General features: G+C 52.1%; 1 protein-coding gene across 1 annotated transcript; it reads left to right on the top strand.

Annotated features, from left to right (window-relative positions):
• The first annotated feature begins 5,225 nt into the window (after nt 1–5,225).
• Nucleotides 5,226–15,540, top strand: LOC6494373 (protein jim lovell). Its single transcript, XM_032450931.2, has 4 exons — nt 5,226–5,474; nt 7,668–9,899; nt 12,167–12,298; nt 14,553–15,540. The coding sequence occupies exons 2-4, from the start codon at nt 7,709–7,711 to the stop codon at nt 15,395–15,397; spliced, it is 3,168 nt and encodes a 1,055-aa protein (XP_032306822.1). The 5' UTR covers nt 5,226–5,474; nt 7,668–7,708; the 3' UTR covers nt 15,398–15,540.
• The last annotated feature ends 466 nt before the right edge of the window (nt 15,541–16,006 follow it).

Below are 16,006 nucleotides of genomic sequence, written 5' to 3'. Positions count from 1 at the left end.
GAGGCACAAAGAATGTCTGGAGAGGTCTAATAAGAAGTAGCAGAAATTGAAATATCCTACGCAGAATATATTAATGAAAGTAAAAACGAAAGCAGAGCGCGGGGAAAGCAACCCGCCTCACAACGTTCACATGTCCTTTACCCACCGCTCCGTCCTGGTTGCCCTCCTCTGTCCTGGAAAGTTATTTAAAAAACCCGGCTATTGTCTTTGGAGCTCAAATTTCAACTTAAGACAAACAAGCAAGACGGACATGACAGCCAGGATCCAGGATTGGGGATATGGTGGCATGAGGCAGTGGCCATGGCAACGGTTTCTGTTTTTCGAGATGATGCCGTCCGGGGATAATTCTCTAGGACCAGGACCAGTACCAGGGCCAGGTCCAGGACAGCTGCTCTCGGGGCGAAAAATGCTTTGGTAAACAATATTAATGAATAAACCGAGAGCAGAGCAGGAACGGAAAGCTCCGAAATAACTCCCAGCTATGCCAACTGTCTGGCAACATTTTTCAGTTGACACGGCAAAGAAAAGGGCAGCAGAAGACGTTTAATAACGAAAACCATGAGCGGAACAGGACCAGACTCCGTCGGAGGAAAACCCAGCTTGGAACTGGTTCCAGAGTCCTGGCTTGAAACGGCCTTTCCCTTCGAGTCCTACGCAACTGCGTTACACAATTATTGCCTCGGCCAGACATAATTTTCCGGCTCTGTTTTCGTCATTTTTAATTTCAGCCATCGCTCCCGATGACTCCCGCATCCTCGCCAGACTCCGCGCCATGGGGCTGACATTGTCAACAGTTGCAAAATGAAAATGGCGTTGACGGCCAGCGCAGTAAGCGCCTTTTTAATTTTGTTTTTGTTATTTTCCTGCCGCTGCCGCCGCCTCAGCAGCCGCTTCTGTTGTTGATGTTTGTTATGCATGTCCTTTCGGCGCTAGGCGGAGGCGGAGGCGGAGGCGCATCGCTAACCGCTTCGGCTGAAAACTTTTCACCACCCCGGCCCTCCACCGCGATGGGGCTACGTGACTGCATCTACGGTGCAGGTCCTTCCACCACCCACACCCCCATCCCCATCGCCCGTAGCCTCGCCCGCTTGTTGCTTTCGACTCCCCGGCGTATTTCTTGGGCAAACTTTTCTCGCGCCCGCCGCCGCCACCCTCCTCTCTCCACCGGCTTCCTTTTTATTTTCTTTTAATCATATTTAATTTTTTTTAGCTTTTTCCTTCTCGGCCCGGAGTGCTCTCCTTGGCTTTTTTCCTTCTTTTTTCTGCTCTTCGTCTGCTTTTCTGGCGCGTTTTCTCGCCGTCGTCGGGCCAACCTGCTGCTGAGTCCTGGGCGCCTGTTCCTCCACTGGACGCGGCCGGACTTGGCCTTCCAGCCAGAGCTCCCCGGTTTTTTCGCCTCCGTCGGTGGTCAGTTGTATTTACACTTGTAGCGCATTGATTTTTTCAGTCCCCTCTGGACGGATTTTGGTCTCCATCCTTCCTTTTTTGGCTTTGTTTTTGTGCGTTTTTCTTTCTGGACTTTTCGCTGCTTCTGGCCATTGTCTTGGCCGTTGCCCGCTTTTGGCCAGACTTGTGAGCCGGCAGGTGGTGCGTAGGAGAGTCCGACTTTTTGTTTTCGACTCTTCGCTTTCGACCAATTATTGTGAGCGTTTCTTATTTTGAATCATGGATTGCTCCATTTAAAGAGCCCAGATCCAAATGGAGTAGGAGGGTTGGGAAACTAGAAGGGATAGGATGAAATACTTTCAACATGGTAGAGGGCTTCGAGCGCTGCAACTGAAAACTGAAAATGAAGAAGCCCTGAGCTACCTGATATCTCGTTAACATGCATCAATAATGACCCAATCCCCAGAGCATCCTCCCGCGCCAGTGCCCCCTCTGCTGTGAAGAAGTTACTCGCAGATGGGGCCTCTCGAAACACGCTCCGGCGGACCACTGGCGCCGGACGGAGGACAGCGGACGGCGGCCAACTTGTGAGCTCTTAATTAGTAAATGCTGGCCATTATGGCGGCCCTTCCGCCTCCGCAACCCCCGCAGGACCACTGTAGAACATCTCGAGTGGCAAACAGACCAGAAAGCTCCTTCGTGCTCCTCCGCACCCGGCTCGTATATAACCCATACAAAGGGAATTCATACATTTCATAATTATCAGGCAAGTCAAGAACCCCTTTATCACAAGCAGGCGCACCTACAAGCACTCCTCCGCTCATTCCACCCCCTTATGTGCTCGGGCGCTAAAGGATGACTGGGGAGAGATACATAGAGGGGCGAAAGGGCACATCCTACCGCTCCTTCCCCGGACCGTCATGTCCTCGCGAGCGCGCTCATTTTCGCGAGCGTGAAAAATTGAGCAACCAAGGAAAATACCGAAAAAAAGGAAAATATAACTGCGTCCTGGGCCGGAGACATGCGCACGTGTGCCGCGGGAAGCGCGGAAGGACGGATCTGGGAAGGGGTGGCGGCGAAGGGAACGAGGCAAATGTAAATTTTCACTCGGTTTTCCAGCAGGCCCCACGCGGACGGAGGCAGAGGCAATGCCAGTGGCAGTGGCACTGGCAGCGGCAGAGGCGCCGCAATCGCCGGCCCGAGCAGAACTGCCACAAATGAGGCACGCGCTGCATATGGCGATTTGAGGCAACCGATTCAGGACTCTGTTCAGTCGAATCGAAAATCGAAATAGTTGCGCTGTAATTTGCATAATTTCCATATAAATCCCCTTGAGCGAACGCAAAAAAGGAAAAAAGAGGTGCATCCTGCCACCCCTTGAGTCTTACTGCTCCCCCTCCATTGTTGCGAGGTGTAAAAAATGTGTAAACGTATCCTTTATTTGTCCTTTGTCTGCACCGCATTTGCATATGAAAAACGCAGTATTCCGTGCGTTGAATACCTCGAATTTGCATAATCGATGCGCGCATGCGTGCAGTTTGGTTTTTTATTATTTCATCCGCATCCGAATATCCTTTTACCCTCCCTGATTGATCAGATGCGATTCCGATCGGGGTAAGGTTGACACATGCGACCCTACTTACGCTGATCTCTTTTTGGTTCATTGAATATGCACATGCTGATCAAAAATAGCTATTTTTATCATTTCCCTCTCGTTAATATTTTTCGTAAACTTCTTTTAAGAAGGACGAAACAATTGTGAGCCAGTCTCTGAGCTGGTCGGAAAAGGCGCCACCACCCCGATTGAAGGAACGGCGCAAAGCAGAAATCGAAGAAAGACAATTAAAATTTATGGCAAAAACAAAGCGGTGGAGGCCGAAAGAGCCGGCCAACAAACAATAAAATGCAAATGAGCCACTGAAGAGAAAAGCGATTTGAAAAGAAAGGAGGGCGAGATGGGCTGCGAAAATGGGGCAACAAATATTGCAGAGCTCCAGACAGGATCCTCGTAGTCCCTCCATTTCAATGAAATGCAATTTCTTCTCCGTCCTCCTTCTACGTAAAACTCCCGCCACCATATCCTTTGAGCTGTTAGGGTCCTTGGCATCGACCAATGCCTGGCTTCGACTCGTCCGACCCCGACTAATCCGTCCGTGCACATATGTGGGCGTATGAATATACACGTATGTACGAGTCCTGTGTGCCGTATCCTGTCTTATGTACTCGAGTATTGGTGAGCGAGGATTTGCGCCAACAAATCGAAATGTTGCAAAATCGAGCTCATATGGCCCACACACACAGGCACACATGTCGACATACACTCATCCACCCTCCTTCCGTGCCGGGCAGCTCCTTCCGCTTTTCCGCTCGGCATTTCCCGCAGCCGCTTTTCCGATTCCGATTTCCACGAAAATCGCGTTCAGCCAGGGGTTGGTTTTTCCGAACTCCGCGATGTATACTACATACAAACATTTTTTGTTTTCCATTTCTCTTTCGCACACATGCCGGCAGAGCGAGAGACATATGCACATACACACGGGTATGTACTGCGTGTAATATGTTGTGTATATGATTTTTTTCCATGGCACTGCGCCAACGCCGGAGCCGAGGTCCTGCCTCCGTCCTCCACCCGCCCAGGACCCTCTATGTAAAGAGCCAGCTCCCCGCATGCATGGAACGAAATAGATAACATATTAAAAGCCGGGCACATGCGACAGGGACAGAAACATCGCGGCGGCAGCGGCAGCGGCAGCACTGGAAAGGCAGGAAAAGCTGGAAAGGCTTTCCCATCAGATGAGCAAAGAGTTGTGTGTGCATGTGTGGGAGGCCAGCCCCCCACACCCACTCCCACACACAGATACACCCCCACGTACGTTGTTTAGGTATCGTGCTCTCCCTCTTTCTTCGGGACTGGTCGCCTTCTCGTTCGCCGCTTTCTCGCTCTCCCCCAGTCGCCCCAAACGGGAAAAACTCAACTCGCAGATTTCGAATTTCCATAAGCAAAAAAGGGATATGTTGACGTCGACGTCGAAATCGGAATCGGCGGTGGCCGCGGCGCAGCAATCGACGTCGACGTCAGCGTCGGCGTTAGCTTTGAATCTAGCGCTGGCGTTTTTGGGGGTCCTGGTCCTGTTAAAAAATGTTACACTCACGCGCAGTTGGTGTGACAACTGTGAGCTCCTCGATGTAAGCTGGATGAGTGAGTGAACTCCATGTGAGCCAAAAACAACAACACTCTTGTCTGGTGGTAGCTATTACTCTTTACGAGCAGTCTGAGCCTCCACATGGGTGAGTGTGTGTGTTTGTGTGTGAGCGGGGGATGTTGGTGTGCGTGTGAGTGTGTGCGGAGTGCGCTCTTCGTGCTCTTTTTGCAACTTCGGCTCGTCCTTCGTCCTTCGGCCTCGAGTTCGGCTACGCATGTGTATGCAAATGTATTTCGTATACACATATACATAATAAATTTTTTTCGGTGTACGTGCCGTGCGAGGACATCGTTCCCCATCGCCCATAACCCACCCCACAACCACCCGCTCCGGCTCCTGTGTTGTGATAAGGGAAATATATAGTTTATATGATGAAGGAGTAAGAAGCCGCTTTGACGCCAGCGTCGACGTCGACTTCGACGTCACTGTCGCTGCTTCAGAACCCGATCCAACCCGACGAGGACTTCATCCTGCCGAACGGGCGTAGCATCCTCATGTGCTCCTGTCTCGCTGCCACCGCTCATACGTGTGCGCGTACGTGGGCTGATTGCGGGCCAGGGGCGTGGCAACTGGGGGTGGTGGTGGCGGTGGGGAGCAGCGCGTGTGTGCCGTCGCTGCCGCCGCCGTCGCCGCTGCTGCCACCGTTGGCTGCGTCGCAGTTGCTGTGTTTTTTCGACCCGGCCGAAACATCATTTGAATTAGTCGCTTCGTGACGTTTGAACGGTTCGAAACATACGCGAACCACACGGCGAGCCACATACGGTTCGATTTGAGCTTTACCCGTTAGCCAATCCGCTTTACCCGTTAACCGATACCGAGATGATGAGCCAAAGAGGTCTATAACGCCGCCGCCAAGTTCAATTTAATAAAGATCCGATTGGAAAAGTATGTCCAACAAATTATAAAGTGAATTTAACAAAAGAGATTTCAGATCAGTGAGATAGTTTTGACTTTAATCATAAGTAAATCTGAAGAATGTCTCCTGAAGATACTATTTTTCTAATCTTTTTAAACGTTTTTTTGAGCTGAATTTGACATTTTGAAATAATTAACCGTTCGTATCTAATCTATCTGCTAGATACAATTTAAATTACAAACTCTTGTTCGCGAAATCCCTTTCGAAATCCTGAACTGGCTGATCGAAAGACATGAACAATTTGAGTATTTTGGGTGTCGCGCCTATCATAAACAAACATTTGCAATGCATTTCGAATGAATCGCAGCCTGAGTTCCGCGAAAATTGCCAGGACCAAATTAAAGGATCGGCGTGTCCAAATAAACAAGCAAATCGGCCGCAAATTGACCTGTCAGCGGCCATTTAGAGAAGAATACCTGGCCGCATCTACCTGTACTTTTGCATCAGTGTCCTTTGCGAGTGTGTGTCTGTAAACATAGACGATCACGCACCTGATTATCACCTGCAAGGCCGGGGCTATGGAAATCCTTCGGCCTGCCAGGAGCGAGACAGCTCGGGCGATCCTTCCCCTCACACTCCACCCCTCACACACACATGCACCCCTCGGCGGCATGTGGTGGTGCGGCGTGTTGAGGGTTGCATGTGTGCGGGGTGTGTGTTGCGAGGGCATGCTCATAGGTGCATTTATTTGCATAGTTTAGTTTGCAGCAAGCCCTCGACAGAAGCGTGTTGCGATCGTCCGAGCGCGTAAAATAAACACGAATCGAATCCGTAAACATTTTTCAGTGAATAGTGTCCTTGCCAAGTGTCCTTGGAGTGAGCCCCCAACTAGGCAGAGTAAGTGAATTACTGACAAGATCCGGGAATTTAAGATTGATTTTTCTTTTCGAGCCAAACCGGGAAATTTAAATGGTATGTAAAATGGGAGACATCCGATCGAGATAAATGGAGATGTTTGAAAGGCCTGGGCCACCTGCCACTGACTTACTTTGCAATTAATTAAAAAACTTGACAGTTTCCTCCTGCGTTTGGCGTTCCACTAACTTGCTTCTACCTGTCGCCACTCTAAAGCAAAGCAAATAAATAAAAATGTTGTCTCAGCTGCCGCAGACCGCAAATGAGTTACGGGCGTGAAAAAAGGAGCAAGTCCTTGGACCCACCGAGAAACCAAGACCCGAACTGCTCTGCTAATTGCACATTGTTGCATTCAAGCGTGGTTATCCTTGGCTCTGGGTTCGGTCCTGCCAGCCCGGGCGCAGAGAAGCATGTGTTAATATGCGGTTTCCAGCCCAAGTTCCCAATCCCGATCCCAAGCCAGCCCGGGATGCAGCAACTACCTCAAATAAAAATGTTTGTTTTGCTGCGCGCTGCTAGTAAAGTTTTTTAATTTTGCCCCGGGAAGTGGGTGGAAGCTCTGGAAGTTTCCTAGGCGAAGGCAGCCAGGCAGCTGGTGACTTCTTTAAAAATTCACACACGCAGATGGACTGAGAAGAGGTGCCCCCAGACAGCGACTGAATTAATTAGATACACTGTATCACTTCATGTTGCATGTACTTTTAATGTTTCTTTTCGGGGAATATTTAAATTTATTCAAAAGAACTATGCGTTCCTGATTGTTTAGGCATCGATCGACATTTATATGTTTAAATGACAGGATTGGCAAGGATAGACAGGTTTCATGAGAATATATTTTGGAAAATTGATGCTTATAGTGTATATTAAAAAGTATTTTAAAACAAAAGCAGAGTTTATGTAGACAACTCGGGAATTCGGAGGTGATTCCAGTGTATCTGTGTCGAGGCACGGCATAAAATGAAAAATAAAACAAAGCACAACAAAATCCGGGACAGACGCATGCTGAGATGAGCCATTATCACACATCACACATCTGCATGTGATATCCTCAAGGATATGCGACACGACACGTAGCAACTGTGATTGCCTCACCTTCATGCCGGCTCCCTGGCTTTGTTGTGCTTTCAGCCGCTCAGCTCCTGGCTGTGTTTGGCTTCTGGTTCCTCGGTCGGAAAAATGATATATGCCGCCACTCATTAACATATTATCACTGCAGATATGCCTCCGCACAGCATATGTCATGAATACGAATACATTAACCTTAAGCTTTGCTAACAGCTCCTCCCGACTCGGATTATTTCTTGCAGAGACAGAGCGCTCCACTGGCTGCACGTGACTGGAACGGGGCATGTTAAAGGACGCCGACCAGGAGCTGATTAAACGCCGCCAACTGACGTCGCTCCCCATGACCGACTTCGCCCGCCAGGTGGCGCCGCCCATCCAGCTGCCACTACCGCTTCCGTTGCCGCTCAACCTGCCGCTGCCGCTGCCCTTGCCCCTCCTGGCCAAAACCCCCGGCAGTGACCACGCCCCTATGCACTCCACACCACCCACAACGCCACCCACGCCACCCCCGCTGCCGCTCAACATGAGCCAGACGAAGACGGCCGAGGCCAGCGGTGGCCGACAGAGTCCACCAACCACGCCACCCTCCTCGGGTGCGGCTTTGGCCCATGCCAGCTCCGGGCCGCAGGACCACTACAGCCTGCGGTGGAACAACCATCAGAACCACATTCTGCGCGCCTTCGACGCCCTGCTGCAGACCAAGACTCTGGTGGACGTGACCCTGGTGTGCGCGGAGACCTCCATCCGGGCCCACAAGATGGTGCTCTCGGCCTGCTCCCCCTTCTTCCAGCGGGTGTTCGCCGAGACGCCCTGCAAGCACCCCGTGATCGTGCTCAAGGACTTCCGCGGCTGGGTAGTCCAGGCCATCGTGGACTTCATGTACCGCGGTGAGATCAGTGTGCCCCAGCAGAGGCTCCAGACGCTCATCCAGGCCGGGGAGTCGCTTCAGGTGCGCGGTCTAGTGGAGAGCTCCGTGCCGGAGCACACACCGACCCCCGCCGCCTCGCCCGATGACTTCGGCATGCTCGACACATCCATGCTCTCCTCCAGCTTCGAGGACGACGGTCCCCCATCAATGGTACGCCCATCGGCAGCGTCCGCTGGCAAGCAACTGATGATGCCCTCCGCCGCTCGGATGTTCGGCAGCCATCACTCCACCTTGCTGAGCCTGCGCCGCAAGAGGGAACAGGAGCAGGAACTGGAGAGTGACCAGGAGTTGGGGGGCAGCTCTCCGATGCCCCGACGAAAGCAAGCACGACCCCGTCGTCGATCCGGCGACGTGCCCCATGACTTCGCCCTCGGCCCCAGCAAATCAGAGACCGAATCGCTTCAGACTGTGATCAAGCATGAGCTGCTGGAACGGACGGAGAGCAATCAGGACGAGGGGGACCAGGACACCGATGCACGAAGGAACGACTCTGCGGCGACGGACACCTCCGAAGAAGAGGTCAAGGACAAGTCCGCAGATCAGCCCCGAAATGTGAATGATTGTCGCCACCACCGACTGGATCTTGACGACGACGAGGAGGAGGAGGGAATGCAGGATCGAGATGATCCGAAGGAGGAGCAGGAGGAGGAACAGGACATTGAAGAGCTTATTCACACGACCAACGAGCTGAGGCGACAGGCTGCCGCGGCTGCTGCCAATGCAGCGGCTGCCATGTCGCCCACCCCCTCGCCCTGTCCCAGCGACGGGCCAGAGGACCTCTGCACCACCAAGAAGGAGAAGAAGGACAGGAGCAGCTACTCCACGGCCGCCCCCTCGTCCGACTGCGAGTCAAACAACAACAACAGCAGCAAGCTGCAGGACAATAACCAGCGCATTATGCTGTCGCTGAAGGACATCCGCCAACTGAACGCCAATCCGAACGGCGGCCAAAATACGACCAGTGGACCAGGATCGGGATGCAACAATAACGGCCTGTTAAACTTCCCCCCTCCGGGAATGCGGCCACCCGGACTTCCGGACAGTCCGCCCTGCCACATGGAAGCCTTGGAGGCGCAGATGCACGCCGCCGCCGCCGCTGCAGCAGCAGCCGCGGCTGGCGACCATCCCTTCCACCACATGGAGCACCAGATGGAGATGTCCCTGGCCGCGGCCGCTGCAGCAGCCGCGATGCACCAGAGAGAGCCACGGGACCCCCGCGATCCTCGCGACCACAACGCATTCGCCAGCAACTTGCTGGGGCCCATGGGTATGTCCCCGTTCGGAGGACCCAATGGAGGAGGACCATCGGGCCACAACTCCGGCCCAGCAAGTGGCGGATGTCCTGGACAGGCGCCGCACGAGAGACTCGAGGAGAGCATGAACCGGCTGAGCAAGGAGCTGGGCAAGGACTTCGGCAAGGACTTCGCCCCCACATCGCCCATGAGTCTGCCGGGGCACTTCAATCCGCCGGATGGACCACCTCATCCGCCTTCACCGCTGCCCTTTCCTGGCATGTCCTCGGCGATGACGCTGACGCCGCCTCACAGTAAGTACCCCCTAAATCATATCCTTTTTCTGTCTGTCTGCTGGGGCCTGGTGACCTCTTACTTCCAGCGGAAGTCCTCAATAAACAAGCCCACTTTCGTGTAAAAGGGTCGTCGTCAGCTCTCCGCAATTTCGCAGACATATTTGCGTGTCCCCTTCGCCACTCGGAAATGCAACATGTGGTCCCCTAAGCCCCATCAACGCGTCGTCAAGTGGCGAGAATCCTTGGAGAAGTGCTCTGGCGCTTGGCAGCCGGGAAAGCTGTCGCAAAGCCCCTAAGCATATTATGGCTCCTCCGACCCGCTAGTCTCTTTGGAGCTCACCTGGCAATCCCCTGCACTCGTTTCCTAAAAATACAATAATTAAGTCATAAAAGTTTACGCTGCTGACAGCCCATAAGAAATATGGCAATGCAATGGGCTCCTAATAATTTGACAGTCCGTTCCCCACAGAAACGGAGTCGCAGTCGTAGTCGCTGTTTTGCGGTTGGATCTGCGCCTGGGACTGCAGCCGGAGCAAATTCAATTGCGCTTTATATGATTTTTTATATTCATGTCACTCGGAGTCAGGCGAAATAAACGCAAACACAAATTGAGGTGCAAAGGTCGGTGGAAAGGTTGGGCGGGGTTGCTTCCGACATTGCGTGCAGAAAGCGCAAGAAATTTATGTTGTGTCTATTCGAACATGTGAGGAGAAGTTTTCGGAGCGGGTTGAGTCGGCAAACTGTCAGCAGACGTTTAGCGAAATGACTTTTAAGTTGCCTGGCTGCCAAGCCGCTTCCACCCACCCCATATCGTCCCTCCCCCACAGCCATGTGTTGTGTTTAAAGTATGCCAAAGAGCGCACAACTTAAACCTTTTGGCAAACAACTTTGGCACCGTCTCCGGGCGGCATAAATAAAAATAGGAAGGCGGCGGCGACTGAAGCGACCGAAGCGACTGAGGACTGTTCCTTGCACACAACTTTTTGCACATAAGTCGCGCGATATTCATATTAATAATATCCGTTTGGGGAGACCCAAACTGCACAGCCAGAAGCGAAACCGGAGCCGCAGCCAGGGCCCAGGACCTTCACCTGGGTGGGTGGGGCGCGCACACAGGATATAAAATAAATTAAGGCACAAAAATATGAAAAATTGTACGAAAATACCCGTGTGGTGGTGGGAGGCGGGCAGGAAGCGCAATACCTTTTAATGCGACAAAAATTTCACAGAACATATCAGCGGTAGGAGAGTCGCTAACTACTGCATAAACAGGCTGCAGGCAATGAAGGATTCCGCCAAGGATTTGCCAAGGTACAGCGAATAACGAGATGATACGGGCCTTGCGGACTAGGCGTTACCCTGCGAATACCGCAGCTAAAGACTATTTGTTGGATAGAGCGAGGCACTCGCAGGGTCCATACTACCCAACGAGACAGTCAATGACTTAAAGAACTTCCTTCTTGGCTATGAGCCTTGCAGACAGAGCCAGGGATTTGCCGCCGTTTGTCCTCGTTTGAAGAATGTGATTTATTTTTTCGGCTGAAACATTTCGGCGTGAAAATCATTGAACTAATAGCTTGTGACATGTGGTTGGGGACGGGTGGGGGAGTCTACCTATCTGCTGAAGACCGAGACCAAGCAGGAGAACCCTTCAAGAGTCTGAAAGGAAACCCACTAATTTCGGGCGCCGTCAAAAGAAGAGGGTACAAAAAATAGAAATAAAAAGAAAAGCACATTACGTATACGCCGCGTGTTGTAATGTCTACTTCAGAACACACAGAGGCAAACAATGTGCGCTCGTTATTTGTGTCATTATGCTGTAGCTACAACACATCCTCGAGACACAGATACAGATACGGACACAGATACTGCTGCGTCCCTTCTTCACATGCTTGAGCATTGTCTGAGCCCGTCTGTCTGCCTGTTTGCATCTGGGAATCCGCGGCGCGACTTATGAAATCATTCAGCACAATGTCAATATTATGCGTTGCCTCTTCAGTCCTTCGAATCGTGCTGCTGGGTCCTTCAGCCCTCCTCATCAGCGCTCCAATTGTTTCACTCATGTGAAGGAGTGCTCTCCATGCGGAAAATATTAATGAAATAACGACGTGCTATTGTTTACTATCCGGGACGATTGTCTCTCCGGCTAATCATTTTCAGTGAGCTGGAAAATGGGTTTGCAGTCGACTTGCACTCGACTTGGGGATTGTATAAGACGAGTGCAGTTGAAAATATAAATCTGAATCGTGTGCCGCAACTAATTTAATTTCTATTTTCCATTGCAGTGTTCGGCCTGGACTCCCCACTCGGACTGTTCCCGCCCGGAATCGATCCTGGCAAGCTCTACAATCCGCTGATGGAAATGAGCGATCCGCGGGAAATGCCGGGAGGACCACCGCCGTTCCTCAAGAAGAAAAGTAAGTACAAAGCACCCGAATCAAAATTGTACCAGAACTAACTTTCGCCGAGCCGAGCAAACAACTAATTAACCCCAGAGCTGCTGCTATTGCTGCAAACCCCTAAGAAGAGGCAGGAGGAAAGAAGGTTCAAAATCACTTGGTCTTGATTGGCGTCGATCACGTTGGAGCACTCGAGCGTTAGGTTCCGTGCCTGGCTGCAATACTTCACACCTGACTGATTGATCTCCACCTTTGCACCTCCTGCCTCCGATCTGCTGCGCTTTTGCTCACGTCTCTGCGTCTTTGGGCTTCGGGTTCGGGTTCGAATCGATTGTGTGGGCAATTGAAGAGCAAATAGAAAGGGTCACAGCCAGAGTTGTGCAAGTGGCGGGGCTAATCTGTAGCTGATTAGATTCGATCGCCGATCGGTATCTGAGTTACGAAACGGTTTGGGGGAAACCCTCTTTAGGACCACTCTCTCGATCCGAAACCGTTCCAGATGCGATCACTGATCACTCGAGCGATCATGTGAGGCGGCAAATTTGTTTCTGCGGTTTTCCTGTGCCTGTCCCTGTCCCTGTGCCTGTGCCCCGATCGCAGCAATCGCGGAATCGCTCCAGAAACGGTTTGTTTGTGTTTCTCATTGGTTTCTTCAATGGGGCAACATGTGCACCTATGCATATCGCAAACGCAAACGCAAATGCAACGCAAACGTAAACGTCGTTTTTTCTGATTGACAAATGGAAAAGGCGAGTCGAGGAAGTAGCGCCGCTTCCACCACTCTTCCACCACTGGCTCACCTGCAAGAGATGTGATGCAAGTGAAACCTCAGAGAGGTAATGAATTTTTTGTGCCTGGCCAGAGAGCGGGCAAATCATAATAACCATTTCACGTTTCGTAGAAGTGTGGTTCGGAAATCAATTATACCCACAGCCAGAGACAGAGGATGGAGGACGGAGGACGGAGTGACTGGATAAACATATTTTTAATCCTCATGTGAGCTCTTTGCTTTGACAGTTCACTTGACAGTCGAACGGCGCTGACGGGTTAAGTGCTGGCCTATTAACAGTTTTCGGTTTGCGGCCGAAGCTATGTAGGCCGAGGCATTCGAGTTATTCGGGGACTATACTCTCACTGGATTGGCCCCAGCGCAAGTTAATTGCTTCATTTTCCGCCTCTCAAGAACCGGCCGATTGAAGTCGTGATCATATGTTCGAGACATTGGACGAGAGTATATCAAGGAGAGTTTCTGGCAGATGTTATCCGATCCCTATCGCCCGGCGCACCGGAATGATGCCGAAATTACAAGCACAATTACAACAAAGTACGCCGGCAAATAAAACGCAAGCAAATCTGGCGTATAGCACGATATTCTTTTTATTGCAAATCTGCAGAAACCCGTTTCGCAACTGATACCAATCAGCAGCAGCTGGGGAAGCTCTCCGATACCCTCGATACCTCCATGGATCCTTGGGTCGTGTGGGTGTGATTAACTGATTTGTTCACATTCATTTGTTCATTCGGCTACGGCGATTGTTTTGCTCTCTGCTGTGTCTGTTTTGTCTGTGAAACGTGATTTGCGATTTGTAGCAAATTCAAATTTCGTTTATGTGAAAGCACTGGCTTGTCTTCGGCCGGGAACTTCATTAGACGGGCCAGGCTATATGTGAATACAAAGCCGGAGCGAGCTATTTTGTTGCCCTGTCGTCTTCCCTGGAATCGAAGGGTCAGACCCCGTTTGTGACCCCGTGCAACTGCAGACAATTCAGGGAAAAATTCATATGATCAGCCAAGCCAAAGCGGCGAGCCAGTGTAAGCCGGAGGATCTGCCACACGTTTGCCTTCAATTCCTGCAGCCCTCCTCCCCAAGTGGTGAAGAAAGGAACCTGTGGCTTTGTGGCGCTCTGTGCCGGTGCCAGCCGGTATCTGAGGATCTAAATTAAGTTTTAGCGGCGCATGTGACGCTGCGAACTCGTAATTTGCATACAGAGGAGAGCCTGGCCGCACTGGAGGAGAGAACCACCACAGCGCTCCTCCTCCAGACTAGCTGCCACACAAAGAATCGCAGCTGGGTGTGTACGGCCGCGATCTCCTCCAGATCCCGATGCCAGACAATAGGTGACTTTTCAGCAAATTTCAGAAAACCTAGCCGGCATATGGGGCCAGGCAGGAGATTGAAACATTAGCAGATATAAGCGCTGCGATAAGCTCGTGTTCTGCAAGCATTGTGGTGGTCCGACCTAATCCATACATTTCCTTTCTTCTCTTGCAGTGCCCCGACCCAAGGGACAGCACTCTGCGCCTCGAGGGGGTCCCCCCCGCTCCTGGACGAACACAGAGCTGACGGAAGCGCTCCAGCATGTGTGGAACAAGAAGATGACCACGTCGCAGGCCTCGCGCATCTTCGGAATCCCCTACAACTCGCTTCTGATGTACGTGCGGGGGAAGTACGGCAAGAGTCTTAAGCTGGAGCAACTGCGCAAGGACTGCATCAGCGGACCGCCAATTGAGATGCTCCAGATGGGCATCAGCGGGGGTGGGGGCAGCGGCAGTGGCGGCAGCAGCTCCAGCAAGAGCGAGAAGAGCAAGGAGCGCAAGGAGAAGGACAAGGATAAGAGCTCCTCTGGCAGCCACAACAACTCCGGTGGCTCGGGCAACTCTTCTTCAGGCGGTCCAAACTCCGGAAACGGACCCCATCATGGCGAAATGGGGCCACTGGGCTCCCTCGACTTGGAGCTGGGCTTGCCTTTGGGACCGCCGGGCGGACCTCGAAGTGGGAGCTCGGAGCCCGACCTGCTAGGCGGCCCGAACGCCCTATTCAACCCCTTCAACCCGCAGGGCTTCTACCCCGACTTTGCCGGTGGCTTCCCCGGGCTACCGCTTAGCATGCTGAACCTGCTGCCGCCGGCGGAACGACACCATGCGGCGGCCGCCATGCATCACCTGGGTGTCACCATGGACGAGGACTGCAAGTCGGTGGGCTCCAAGCAGTCCTCCTCGCTGGACGACGACTTCCCGGGCTCCGGGCTGCCTCTGTCGCTGGAACAGAGACGGGAATTGGGGGCGAGCGGACCGCCGCCGGTGGCGCAGTCTAACGGGAGCTCTGGACAAGATTGAAACTTGTGGCCGGATTGGGCAACCGGCGCGGCTGCCAACGCCAATCCACCACTGTACTTCCCGGCCCTCGAGCCGAGCCAGGACCTGCCGCCGCACCAGGTGGGCTGCCGCGACCTCAGCTTTAAACCGGACATTTTCCTGGCCAGGCGCAAGCTGAAGCGCTTCCGAGTCAAGCGCCACCTCCAGGCTCAGATGAAGGCGCCTCAGTCCAGCGGAGCCCTGGCCCCGCTGCGGACCTGAGTGTAAATGTGAACTCGAATGCAATACAGTACCCTAGTTTGTTTTTTCGTTTATCGACCCGCTTTTATTTGGTAGTATTAGTTCTTCCCCTAATTTAGGCAATGAGTTGTGTATATTTTGCTGGTGCTTTTAGTTCCTAATCCGGATTATATATTTTGTGGTTACCTTTAGTTCGCTATTTGAATATGACAAGCTTACAAAGCATTTGAGGCAATACGTTAAACAGTACATTACAGTGAATCTTTATTTAATTTAAGTATTGAAAGGTATATAATCAAAAACGAAGCTGAGTTGAGGAGGATCTTGTAAATAGGCAATAGGGGCAGCCGAACGACTGCGTTTGGTTCGCAGATACTTAGATTTTAATGC

The sequence above is a fragment of the Drosophila ananassae genome, chromosome 3L (genome assembly GCF_017639315.1).
Source record: "Drosophila ananassae strain 14024-0371.13 chromosome 3L, ASM1763931v2, whole genome shotgun sequence".
Taxonomy (NCBI): domain Eukaryota; kingdom Metazoa; phylum Arthropoda; class Insecta; order Diptera; family Drosophilidae; genus Drosophila; species Drosophila ananassae.
This window is presented reverse-complemented; position numbering and strand designations above follow the sequence as displayed.

What these genes read in the sequence shown, in the direction of transcription:
- LOC6494373 (XM_032450931.2), top strand. Translation starts at nt 7,709, where the DNA reads ATGTTAAAGGACGCCGACCAGGAGCTGATTAAACGCCGCCAACTGACG. An exon ending in GACGCTGACGCCGCCTCACA is followed by an intron (nt 9,900 to 12,166) that starts GTAAGTACCCCC and finishes TTTCCATTGCAG; the next exon opens with TGTTCGGCCTGGACTCCCCA. An exon ending in GCCGTTCCTCAAGAAGAAAA is followed by an intron (nt 12,299 to 14,552) that starts GTAAGTACAAAG and finishes CTTCTCTTGCAG; the next exon opens with TGCCCCGACCCAAGGGACAG.